This window comes from Bombus pyrosoma, linkage group LG6 (genome assembly GCF_014825855.1).
Source record: "Bombus pyrosoma isolate SC7728 linkage group LG6, ASM1482585v1, whole genome shotgun sequence".
NCBI lineage: Eukaryota > Metazoa > Arthropoda > Insecta > Hymenoptera > Apidae > Bombus > Bombus pyrosoma.
This window is the reverse complement of record NC_057775.1, coordinates 16,881,995-16,894,934: the sequence shown is the minus strand read 5'-3', so window position 1 is coordinate 16,894,934 and position 12,940 is coordinate 16,881,995. Positions and strand designations below refer to the sequence as shown.

Here is a 12,940-nt window from a genome sequence, read left to right as displayed (position 1 = left end):
CAATTTCATGGAAAAGAAACAAAACTTCTACAGAGATAGTTTTTAGATCTTAGATATTACTCATTTTTTACAACACAAATTTTTCCTCTTATGCGAGTTATTTACACATAAAAAATAATACACTTAACAATGAGATTTTGCTGTACATGATGTATATACTTAAAGCAATGTTTAAATTTACAAAATTGATATTATACAGAGTATAGTATAAAAACAGAAAACACTGTTTAACACGATTTACAAAAAGTAAATCGTCCTTGTATTAATACATTTGTCCAAAATACAAAATTAAAACTATCCCTTATTATTTGTGACGAACCGTTAACATGTAACTGAATATATGTTTGAGCGCAACAACTTTAAAGATTGCAGAAAAATGAATTTCAATTGATTGATCAATATTTTGTTCGATAAGTTAATTCATTTAAAGTCACCACCGCTTTCAATGTCGTATAATAATGTGATAGACACATACATACTAATTTTCTATCCTGCGTGCATTTTGTAAGGAACATTGTATTCGATATCATTAGTTTCTTTTCATATGCCCTCCTGCATGGCCCTACACATATAACGTGCGTGTATAACTTTCTTCATTTCAGTAGGGCTTAAATTTTATATAGGATGCATTGTTTCATACATAAAAGTAGAATATATTAGAAATAGTACATAGGACATAGTATCAAAACATCAAATGAAATAATAAAATTCCTTCGACTATTAAACAAATAGAAATAATATATATAATTAATTTAAACTAATAAACATCCAAAGGTAATAAAGATATTATTGATTATATGTAATATTTTTATATCTCTTTAATTACTGTTGTTAAATATATTATTGTCTTGTGTTAGCATCCCACGAACACGTACTTGAAAAACTGTAGTAAAAGATTATTTATTGGACATGAAATGTAATGAAGATTAAACAATTGTACATGATATAAGTACAATTGCTTTCTTCTTTAAATTATACTATGTCCTAAGCAAATAGTTTTAAGCAGTAATCGATGCGCAGTCTATAGAGCACATGCAGCAGACAATTTGCTCTTGCACTTTGTTTCTAGACATTTGATTCAGTATTTAAAGTAACATATATAACAACTTATGCAACCAACAACATGTTATGACTACTTTATAATGCTTATTTTCCTTAATTTCTTACTTTTATACATTAAGTCAATGTATACCAGGATTTTTAAATAATATTAATATATATATTTTTTTAAATTTAAGAAATTTTCCAATACGTTAAATTAAAAGTAGACGAAAGTAATGTATACATTTTATAGCAGCAGCATTTAAATGTATGTAGAACATAGTATATAAAATTTTTTTAATATAAAAATAATATATGTTTTAAATCACAATATTATTTCATATTATTTAAAAATCGCAGTATTCACAGATTTTAGGACAAGGATGTTCTTTGCAAATGAAAATGAAATTATACCCATTTAGGGATTTAAAATAAGTAATACATACATTACAATATAACTGTCCGTAATAATAATATCACATCTCCAAATACTACTTAGCACAAAGTATTACAAAGTAAATGTACATACATATAAATGAGTTTAGACAAAAAATATAGAGGCGGTGCATTTTCTAGGTAACTATGATCTTTCCTTGGGTATAAAGAAAAACATATTCATAATCTCCCCAACACAAACAGTTTACTGCGTTATTTAATAAGGTCATTTTGTTTTCAATATTGAAGATGATTTCACAATTTTGCTTTATAAATATTTGTAAAATTATTTTTCAGTCCATTCGTATTATTGAAAGTCTGACATTAAATATAAAAAAACGTAATCAATACCTCAAATCATGATTGATATTCGTCGCTTTAAAAACACATAACTTTCAATTTCAAAGTAAACGGAAATATCGTTATAGTGAAGAATACTTGTTACATTTAAAGTTACGTATTGAGTTCTTGACATTAAGATATATCAATTCATTGAAATTTCTTACTTTCCCGTTTTATGACATTCCTGCGTTACATATATATGTTATGTTTACTTCTAAAAGCAGAAGATAGAAACGCAACAGTCTCTTGAATTAAACGTTTTCTTTCTCTCAATTAATAACTTTGGATCGGTACATAATATGATACAAGTGAAATTTATACAAAGACAGTAATTAAATAATTTGGTACTATTAACATATGATTCATAAAGAGAAGAATCTAGTTACACATATAACATACGCCGTCTTACATAAACGTAAATGAACAAAATACCATTGCAATGTGAAACACTCTGTGTAGCTTCTTGATTAGGCACAATGTTCGAAAGCAATAAATTCCTATTTATCTGTTTAAATAAAAAAATTCTTTGTGGAACACACTTTCCCAATACAGACTATATCTCCCTAGAATTCATATTAATATTAAAAGTAGAAATACATATTTCATTGCTACTACTGTTTTTTACTTTATTATATCATATATATATATTCAGTAGTCAGTCCAAGGCAAACATTATCCGCGATAGTATAATATAATATAGCTACTATTTTCATATTTTTTTTAAATTGATCTACCTATATATTACTTTCTTTTAAAAAATGTATACTTAACATTTAATATAATATATATATAATATATATAATATATATATCTATAATATATATATAAATAATATATATACTATATATATATAAATATATATATCTCTTTTTAAAATATTTACAGTCACTGTTATGATATAGTAATTTTAATTGTTTCTTGTGTATTCATATTTTATAAAGGCAATTATTATCATAACTATAATCCTTAACATATTACATGTATTGTGTAAACATGTTTTATGTTCATACTAGGACAGTATATAATACAAGTAGGGATATTACATGACTTTGACACCTTTACACATATGTACACAGGGAGTGTCATGATCATACAAATCATAATTTATCTTATTATTGCGTTGTATTTTGATGTTAATTTTTAAATAAAAAATATTTTGTTTATGTTTAGAAGAACATCTCCATTTTTACAAGAATTCTACATTCTTGTGATTACGTTAGATTTTGAAGTATATCTTTAAAAATATTTCAAATATAAACGTGCTGGATGATGTTGATTTGTCATTATCATGACTTTGTTAAATTAACATTTCTATTCACAGTAACAAATTAGCAAATAACAGTAAATTGATTAATTTCAATGAATGGCTAAACAATTAATATAGATAGCAAGTAGATAATAGCAGTTCCTATCATACAATGGCTTTCAAGAAATTTGACTCTTTTTTCTTTTTTCACATAATAAGCAAAAAATGTATAATCATAAATCAACCTGTGCATTTTTCTTCATGTGTACTATTTGAGAATTTTTCAGAAGTCATTGTCAATGGCTTGAAGAATTCTTTGAATTTGAGATCCTTTTTATTCTAGACTCTTTATAACATAAACCTCATGTATCAGATTGAAGTAACTTATTTAAAATATAATTTTTACACGTACAAAAATGATCAGATTTATAAACTAATTGCTACTTAATTTCATTTTGATTTAAGAAAAATCATTCTAAAGTTCTGCTGTTGAGGAACTATATATATAAAAATATGTAAGTAGTAAAATTAACAAATATATATTTAAAAATATAATTAATCTATCCACAGTATAAAATTTTTCTTAAGAGTCTAGAATAATTATTGATCATATAAAAAATGCAATGTATTAAAATAATCTTTAACTAACAATAGTTTCTGGCGAAAAAAGAAATAGTATTTTTTAGTAGATACTAGTATGTAAACTTTCTTATGCAAACAATTAATACTTTATTGTCATATGAAATTCGATTACTTAAATTTTTGAAGCATTGATACAGAAAGGTTGAATCTAATAAGCTAGCAGATATTTTTTAGTTATTGCAATGCATACAAGTACATATAATTTTTGTGTCTTACATGTAACAAGAACATAATGCAAATATAATGAAACATCATGATCTAATATAGTATTTAGAAAATTCGATTTGTGTTGAAATAAAAAATTAATTTGCAAAAGAATGTTAATTTTTGTTTATATTAATGTTGCTACGGCTTCACAAATCATTCATCTGAAATTTAATAGATGGTAAAAAGACTTACAATATAATGTCCAAATTATAGATTAATAGTATCCAATGTGTGCGAATTTTTGGATGCATTGTCCTTTGGTGATGTAGTTGCAACATTGACTTGTTTGCTGGTATTGTTCGTAAACGGCATGGCGAACTTAAAATCTGCACCATTCGGTAATTTTCGCATAATTTTTCCAGACGTAATGAGTTTGCCAAAACCTTCTTGATGCGCGAAAGCGTATCCTGAACGAAGAGATCGTCGTGTTCGTCTTGTAGATGGTGTACGAAGTATATCTTGACTTTGGCGAGAGCGAAGTTGTGCCAATCTTTGCTTAAGTCTAACTCTGTCAGACAATGTTGGTCTTACATCTATGAAGAAGAATCTCCATGACAGTACAGGTATTACTAATATGATACACGAAATAACTGCCGTGAACCAAAATGTCGCTTCCGACATTGCCTAAAATTATGTACCCAAGTATTAATATATTATTATTATTAAAATATTTAATACAACAAATATTTAATACAAATAACATACCATTGTAAGACTGCCAACATAACTACCACCTATGACAAAGTTATAGAAATAATCTAAAATAAAATACCAAATGAGCGAGCCCCAAACCATAATATGATTAACAATTGTCCAATATGATGTATCAAGGGCTATTTGGACAGTCACGACTATGACTAATATAGTAGCTACAACACTTCCTAGTAACATATGATCAGAAAGTACATAGCCCTTTGGTGATACTCCATCCTTATACGTTCCTAAAGATACATTCAATCATAATATTAATTGAAATGTTTTAATTTCAAAACATAGCAAAAGGGTGCATACATTATTTACACTTACCATATGGAACTAAAAATAATACACAGCTAGCAAAAAATCCATGTATAGCACTCCAGCAAAATTCCTTTTTATTAAAAAGTAAATTTTGTAATCCGGGTGCATAAAGTTTTGGGTACATTAAACTATTTTTATCATTAACATCTTGATCAAATATACCGACTGCCATTACAGGTAATGACGTATAAAAGAGGTTGTAGACAGAAATATACATAGGATCAAATACAGTCTGTAAAGAAATAAACATTTGTAAGAATGTATCAAAAACTTATCCTTCAACAAAATTTCCATTTTATAAATGTTTGAAAATCAGAATAAATTAAAAATTTGTTCAATTCCCCAATACTCGACTTTGGAACTAATTGCTCAACAAAGGAATTTTGCGAATCACATTCGCCTTAGTCTCATCATTTTAGAACTATAAAATACATAGTGAATATAAATGAGATCATGAATAAAATAAATTTATACCTGTGCGCTAAATCCACAGAAAAAGGCAAACCAGATGTGACATAATGTAAACGCAAAATTCTTATAAAAAAAATATCTAAGAAATTTGCTCATTCTATAGTATGACCATCTCCCATGAACGAGAAGTAATCTTTCCAAAAATCTAAACTGTCCTATGGAATAGTCGGATGCTAGTACAGCTTGTAATCCCTCTTGCCCACTGATGCCAACACCTATATGAGCTGTTTTTATCATTGAAACATCGTTTGCTCCATCACCAATTGCGAGAGTCACAGCATTTTTATTTTTCTTTATTAATTCGACTACCATTGCTTTTTGTAAAGGAGTTACGCGACAACATATCACAGCTTTACCTAAGAATTTAGAATGTACAATGTTATAATTATATATAATATAAATATAAATAATTTTTTGTAATAAATATACTAGAATTTTTCTAAATAAATATACATACATTGGCTTGATACATCGAGGAAAAGTTGCTCAAGTTGCGGATGTAATGCATGAACTAAGGAATGCCCATTAATAACCACCGCGAATCCTGTTGCTTGTTCCATCTCATGCTCATCTTGTTCATCTCTGCTAGGATTGTATTCAGTATCGCTGCTATATATAAAAAATATGAAGTTTAAATGAAACAAGATGACTTTAGAATAAAATATGATTTACATTAACAGTGCTTTCTTAGAATCAAGTTTCATTTTTTCCCGAAGTTATCAGACTTTTAAACTCAACCAATGGTAAAATATAATATACAATTACTTGCTGAGAAAAAAAAGAAAAAAAAAAGGAAGAAATTTAATTTGTTCCATTGAATATAAAAATGATGCGTATTAATCATAAACAATACACACAGTGCACTGTATCATGAACTACTGATATAATAACGTGACATAAGCAACATACTTTCGGTGTTGTTGTTGTTATTATTATCATTATTACTAAGATTAATTTTAAGCATACAGAAAGAGAAGGAGTGAGTTTCAAGCACATGATAATTATCATTATTCGTTTCGACTAATTAATGTTAATACATAATTATAGGATATTGAGAAGTACAAAACAAAAATTGGAGTATTTGAGAAAAAAACTGATACCTAACTCTACTATACTCAAATGTCTACATCATAAATAGAATGATCGACAAGCACGAGATAAATAGATTCTCAATATTTTTCTATAATAAAAAGAGAAAGAAAGAAAGTAATTGATAGTATACAGAACCTTAACATCTGTATATATATGAATATCTTAAAATTTGCATGCAAATATATAATTTAACTGTATAATTGAAACTTAAATCAATTTAAATATAATAAAATTTATATTGTTGCATATATGATAAATTGAATTGACATGTATTGGTGCAGTTTAACTTATCAATACTTTTGGAATATCATATTGCATGCTAAAGAATATTTAAACTAATTGGTACTTATTAATAGCAATATTATTGAGAATGCATAATTCGTGATCAATGATTTTTTATATTGAATCTTATTATTTGAATTTAATATTGGAGACAGAAATTCTAGATCTGAAATATTTATAAATTCTTAGGCATAACCAGACGAAGAAAGCATTACACAGAACATGATGCCACATTCAATATGAAAGAGAAACTTTTAAAATAAATGCGTTAATTAGTCAGATTGAGATATGGAAAAGGTTAATGATTGGTACTCCGTCTCTTTCATGTGCCTGACCTTTCCTTGTCCCACCTGAATGTGACAACGGAGAGAGTTGGCCGATTTTGATGACCAGAAGTTGTTTTGATAGTTTCCAAGTATCGCGATAACTGATTTTCAACACCGTCATAAGTAGTGGAATCTACTATAAAAACATCTGTAAGATCATCTGTCAGCAACTGGCAGGAATAGCCAATATTGATAGCTGTTTCTGTATAAAAATATAAAACAACATAAATATTTATTTATGGTGTGTACAGATTAAGATAATGATTTTAAAACAATACCTTGTTTGTCACCAGTTAATACCCATATTTTAATACCAGCCAGAGCTAAATTAGCAATAGTTTGAGGTACACCATCTTGCAACTTATCTTCAATGGCAGTAGCGCCTAATAATGTCATATCCTTTTCTATTTCTTCATAAATCGCATCCAATTTATCATCCCTATTTTCTTGACTCATGGCAGCTTCTTGATGACGTTGCTTCCAATCATTGAAAAATTGTTCATCTAGATCTCTGACCGAAAGGCACAATGTTCTTAAGCCCTCACCCGCAAATTTATTAAGATGTTCCAATGTTTTTGACGTGATATCCTCACTGCCTTTTTTTAATCGTTCATAAATAACATTGTCCGCTCCTTTGCAATATAGCCTAAGATGTCCGTCCTTCCTCAAAATTACAGACATTCTTTTCCTAACATTATTAAAGTCCAAAATGCAAAGTAGCTCGTATATTTCACGTTTTCCCATAACTTCAATTGTTATACTATTTGGAGATCTCTCTTTGAATACAAAACCAAAGTTTCTAGCGGCAGATACAAGGGCAGCCTCATCCGGTGACTGTGCTTGATATTCTAGTTTGCCGTTTTTTTCTTCCGGCATAACAGTATGACAAAGTGCCAACAATCGAAAGAAACTATGAACATCTTCGTTATTCCCTCTTACAGCATCGAGTAATGCAGAATCATAGAACTTGAATTCCGGTTCGTAATCCTTGTTGAAGGAGAAATCCAATGCTGGGAATGTCTGTAAACGTACATTAAATTACATTTAGAAACGATTTTTTGTGCACTACAATGTGTTAGTATAACACACAAAAGATAGTAAGTATGTGGAAACGGAAATGTTAGAAATTAAAATAAATACCTTGCCTCCATATAAATAGATTCGGTCAAGTCGGCAGACACATATGAGATTATAGTTATAGATATTACAATTTTATAATTTCTTTAAAGCATTGTGAAAATTAGTGTTCAACATTTAAGCAGTATAAGAGCAATTGAATTTACTTGTAAGAAAAAGTAGGGTACTACGCATGCATCTAATGTATTAGAAAATATAGACAACGATTGGAAAGCAACAGTTAGTAATTGCTACATACTAAAGCCGAAACATTTGTTAAATTTTGTACGTTTAGTAATTCTTTTACAACGTATCTAGCTACCATAGCATACAGATAGGATAATAACGGAAAAAAATAAGCTGAATAATGCGTAAAATTTTCTCCGTTTGTGGAAGAGATGTGTTAATTATTGTCATGCGTACAGAAAGTTTATGTGGAACCATCGGACTGCCAATTGGGCCTGGCTCTCCAATTATATTGGATATCCTATCCACCTGTTCCAGTAGACGTACGTTTGGACCACTTATAGGTGTATAAACTTGAACAAATTCTTGTCCATTTTTCCATCGCATCGTAGGTGTTCGGGCAGCTTTGTTCGTCTACATGCAGCACACACATGCTAAGTGATGTACATGAAAACTTATGCAAAATATGGCCAAACTGTGAAATGATTCTATTGTTTGCATTTTGTTACCAAGAAGAAATTACAGAACTAACAACTTTTATTTGATATTTACTCACTTAACATAGTTATACTATTAAGTAAAATAAATAAAAATTTTCATTTTAATGAAATCTCGGGCACCGTGTCAATACATTATATCTTCACCTTATAAACAATTGCATTCTTTCTTGATAACAAATATGAAATGAATGAAACCGATGTGTGGATATATCAATGCTAGATGATTAAGTTTATTAAATATAATAATTTGTGATTTGAAAATACAACAAAAAATCTGTAATTAAGCAAGTATCTTTTTTAAGAAACAAACTTGCCATTCCAAATCAATAAATTATCTATATTTCTTGATATAAAACATGTACATAACGGAGGAACTCAAATAACACTGAAGTATTGAAAAATATAAATCACAATGAGTCTCAGTGCAACGATAACAAAAATATTGAACTTAAATTGAACTTAAAAGTAAAACACTTTTACAAAATCATTAAAGCTAGTGAAAAAGACGACCGATTTCTTTATACAACAAACTAATAATAACGTACCCCATCATCCGCATCGAGTCTGAATATGGATAAAGAGATAAACAGACTCACCTCACTTACATCGACGACTTCCCCGGTAACATCGTCGATAATGTCCCCATAACATTTTCCTGCCACAGAACACTTGTTAAAAGTCATGATATTCTGTGTTAATGTTCCGGTTTTATCGGAAAATATATATTCTATTTGTCCCAACTCCTCGTTTAATGTAGTAGTCCTTGCTTTAGCGTGTGTGTTCGTAGGTGCATAATACATCTCTTCATCCCAGTTGATCAAAAACGATTGAACGAATCTGATAACTTCGACACTCACGTATAAACTGATTGGCACCACTGTGTTCAATACGATAGCATAAGAAAAGAACACAAGCAGAGCGATCACTGTGGCACCTGCCATAGGCTCGCTAGGCACCAACGAGTCCCAGGGTAGATACACTTGAAAATAACGGCCTACAAGACTTTCCCAAATACCACAGCCGATCATACAGAACAAACACATAGAAAGTAAAAAGAACACTATCCCGATGATGAGAAGATTCAGCAGCCTATCTATAGAAGTCCTCTTAAATTTGGTCTTCCCTGAGTTTTGCATTAATTTGGTATCCTTGCCTGCAAAGATGACCACGCCATAGCACCATTGCGTATTTCGGAGCACGCAACCTCGTAATATAATCTTGTCGTTGTCCAATGGGTATCTGTAATGTATTACACATAAAACAGTTTTAACATATGTGTATTTATATCGTGTTGAATGTAATAGAACTAACGGGAACGATTACTTACTTTCGTCCTTTCCACGTAAGAGTACCATCAAATTTATTCAACAAATTATTAGGAGTTTCGCAAACAATTTCTCCGTCAAATTGACCAATCAATTCATGACTATCCATCATTTCGGCAGTTTCAGGTAAACACTGCCGACACTTCAAATTCGTCTCCCTAAAATGACCAAATGTATTAGCATTTTTCCATTCTTATTCTTCCCTTTCTCAAAGCAAAAGTACTGTATCACGATTTCAATAAAAAGATACTAACCCATCTAATTCTGCGGTTTCGATATAACAAAGACCATTTGGCTCACTAGTAGATAAAAGAAGCACGTCGGCTGCGACAAATTGATCGTTTTCCATTCTAATTACATCGCCTACTTGCACTTGCGACCATTTCTCTTCACGAAGACTAGTACCTCGCAACGTTTGAGATTTTCGATTGTTCACTTGCGAGTCACTGCTGTGCCGTTGCTAAAGAAACGAAATACGTTTAATTACGTTTTCTCATTAGGTTCCATACACTTCATTTTCATAGTATCAAATTTTTGTAATCGTATGAAGGTACTGCTAAATGATACAAAATTTAATATACTTAAATCTAATTAATTAATAGCTAACTGCTGCTACAGTAAATACAATAGAGTGTAAATATTTTTTCTAGCCACTGTATGATCTTAACTCTACTGTTCTTCTCGCTGTTTCTTCACGTTTGTATCTCTATGTAGAAAAATACATGGAATACACAAAGATTATCTATTAAAATATAACATCAATTTTGGATTATATAGACTCAAGGAGAGCAGCAGTATTAGAAATATACTTTATTTATTGGTTACCTAGAAAGATAATTTCGCAGTTTTGATCGACTTACAAAATCGTCGTAGGCATCTTTGACGGCAGTGAGCATGAGCACCCCTATAAGGGGTATGGCTGTGGTGATGGGGGTCAAGGAGGAGATAGCGGGGATCATCTGAAGCACCAGCAGGCATAGGAAGTAAAAGTTAGCGAGCCGCTGAAATTGCTCGAACAAATTTAACGGTAGGAACGTCAGAACCGAATACTTGGACGTCTTGATGTAGTTGTTCTGCAAGAAAGATGAAAAAGAAAAACAAAAATGAAACGAGTCTCGTCATTATCGGTACTGTTTTCTCGAGCTTCAATTATTGCATGGAAAAAAGGAATTACGGGACCGTATTTCGATCTTACCGCATAATTAAACTGTGAGTTGAACTCGCGATTATTGGCGCGAATTCTCCTCTCCGTTTCTGAAAAAGAAAAAGAAACAGACATGATTATTGGATTGCGATAATTATAAGATCATCAAATTATACGTAGTTGTTCGCACAAAGAAAATTAATGATTCTCATTTTAAACGGTATGGTCTGTTAAGTTTCCTTCTGCATTACGATAATGATCTCAATTTTAACTATGGTGTATAGTTATTTAAAAAAAATAAGTGTTTAGCAAAATAGGAACTGGATATACACCCGAAATTAAAATTAAATATACACACCGTTGAATCGATTAAAGTGAACTCATTCGTCGCATAATACATATACGAGAGGTGGCCAAGAGCGCCAGGTATTGCGGATTGCATTTTGGAAACAGAATGAATTACAAGATTACGTAGGAATCACCAAGTTGAGTAATGTGCTATAGTTTTTCCCTGACATTCGTACATTATTGTAACAGTTCTGTCCAAATGTGCGCTAAAATGTATAAATGTCGTTTTTCCGTTTCGTTACCCACGCGGTCTGATTATTAATTTTACTGCAAACTCTTAGCAGGAAATATTGAACGCAAATATTCAATATTATTTCTAATTAAACGTTAATCTTTTGTAAGTGTTATGAGATGTCTCATGTAAAACACTAATTTCTATTTCAAATTATATACAGAGAATCTTGTATATTTAAAATAAAGTTATAAAGAACTTTTGGAGACAAATCGTATTGTGTCATTTTTAGAAAATAGTTTCGTCATCATAAATACCACATCTAAATCATTATATATATATATATGTCCTGTTCTGTCTTTTATGGAAGTTGAAATGACCTTGTTCCAATAATAGGATAATAAATATTCGATAGTACTGTTAACATTTAAACAATTTGTACAACTCAGATTTTCTGTAGTAATTTAATTATAATGTTGGCAAAAACTCAATAATATGAGTTGAGTCAAATGTAAAAAAGGAAATGTAATAATGCAGAAATTGTACGTTTGCAAGTTTCTTACATTCCTCTATTAACGAATAAGATATACGCAGAATGTATTTATTATTCTACTCGACGTTTTGCTGCAGTCACAATAATAACCTCGTTCTACCAATTACGCAATACGGGCATTTGGTCCACAAAAAGATAAAGATTTTAGTCCTCCGCTACTTGTATTTTGAATATTCCTAATAAGAATAAGCTAGTATATTACAGCTAGAAAAAGGTATATAAAAAAAATTGCAGAGAAAGTATAGAGTGCTAATTTTTCATACGAAATTTTACTTCTGAACAAAAAATAGCAATTCAGTATGCAAATTGCAAGTATTGCAAATTTATTGAGTGTCATTATAAAAGCGTAATACATGGAACGTGATTATGTCGAGAAAAGAAAAAAGTTATTTTCGATAATTTTTATATTAATAAAAACAAGAACAGTGTCGAAGAAGAGCAATTTTATTTTATTGTTTAATTTTATTATTGTTTAATATCGTAAACACGAAC

General features: G+C 29.9%; 1 protein-coding gene across 16 annotated transcripts in view; it reads right to left on the bottom strand.

The window, feature by feature from the left end:
* Positions 1-2,664: 2,664 nt before the first annotated feature.
* The window catches only part of LOC122568451 (phospholipid-transporting ATPase ID), a 69,592-nt gene continuing 59,316 nt past the window's right edge, over positions 2,665-12,940 (bottom strand). For 11 of the 16 annotated variants that reach the window (XM_043728181.1, XM_043728182.1, XM_043728184.1 and 8 more), the window contains 13 exons: positions 11,427-11,485; positions 11,092-11,304; positions 10,486-10,691; positions 10,234-10,389; positions 9,503-10,145; positions 8,644-8,820; positions 7,383-8,124; positions 7,114-7,306; positions 5,862-6,013; positions 5,408-5,760; positions 4,940-5,165; positions 4,619-4,854; positions 2,665-4,537 (listed from right to left, as the gene is read on the bottom strand). In XM_043728181.1, coding sequence (XP_043584116.1) covers positions 4,121-4,537; positions 4,619-4,854; positions 4,940-5,165; positions 5,408-5,760; positions 5,862-6,013; positions 7,114-7,306; positions 7,383-8,124; positions 8,644-8,820; positions 9,503-10,145; positions 10,234-10,389; positions 10,486-10,691; positions 11,092-11,304; positions 11,427-11,485 — 3,773 coding nt within the window. In that variant the 3' untranslated portion in view covers positions 2,665-4,120. The remainder of the gene's footprint in view (positions 4,538-4,618; positions 4,855-4,939; positions 5,166-5,407; positions 5,761-5,861; positions 6,014-7,113; positions 7,307-7,382; positions 8,125-8,643; positions 8,821-9,502; positions 10,146-10,233; positions 10,390-10,485; positions 10,692-11,091; positions 11,305-11,426; positions 11,486-12,940) is intronic. The other 5 variants (XM_043728187.1, XM_043728189.1, XM_043728188.1 and 2 more) reach the window with 5 other exon arrangements.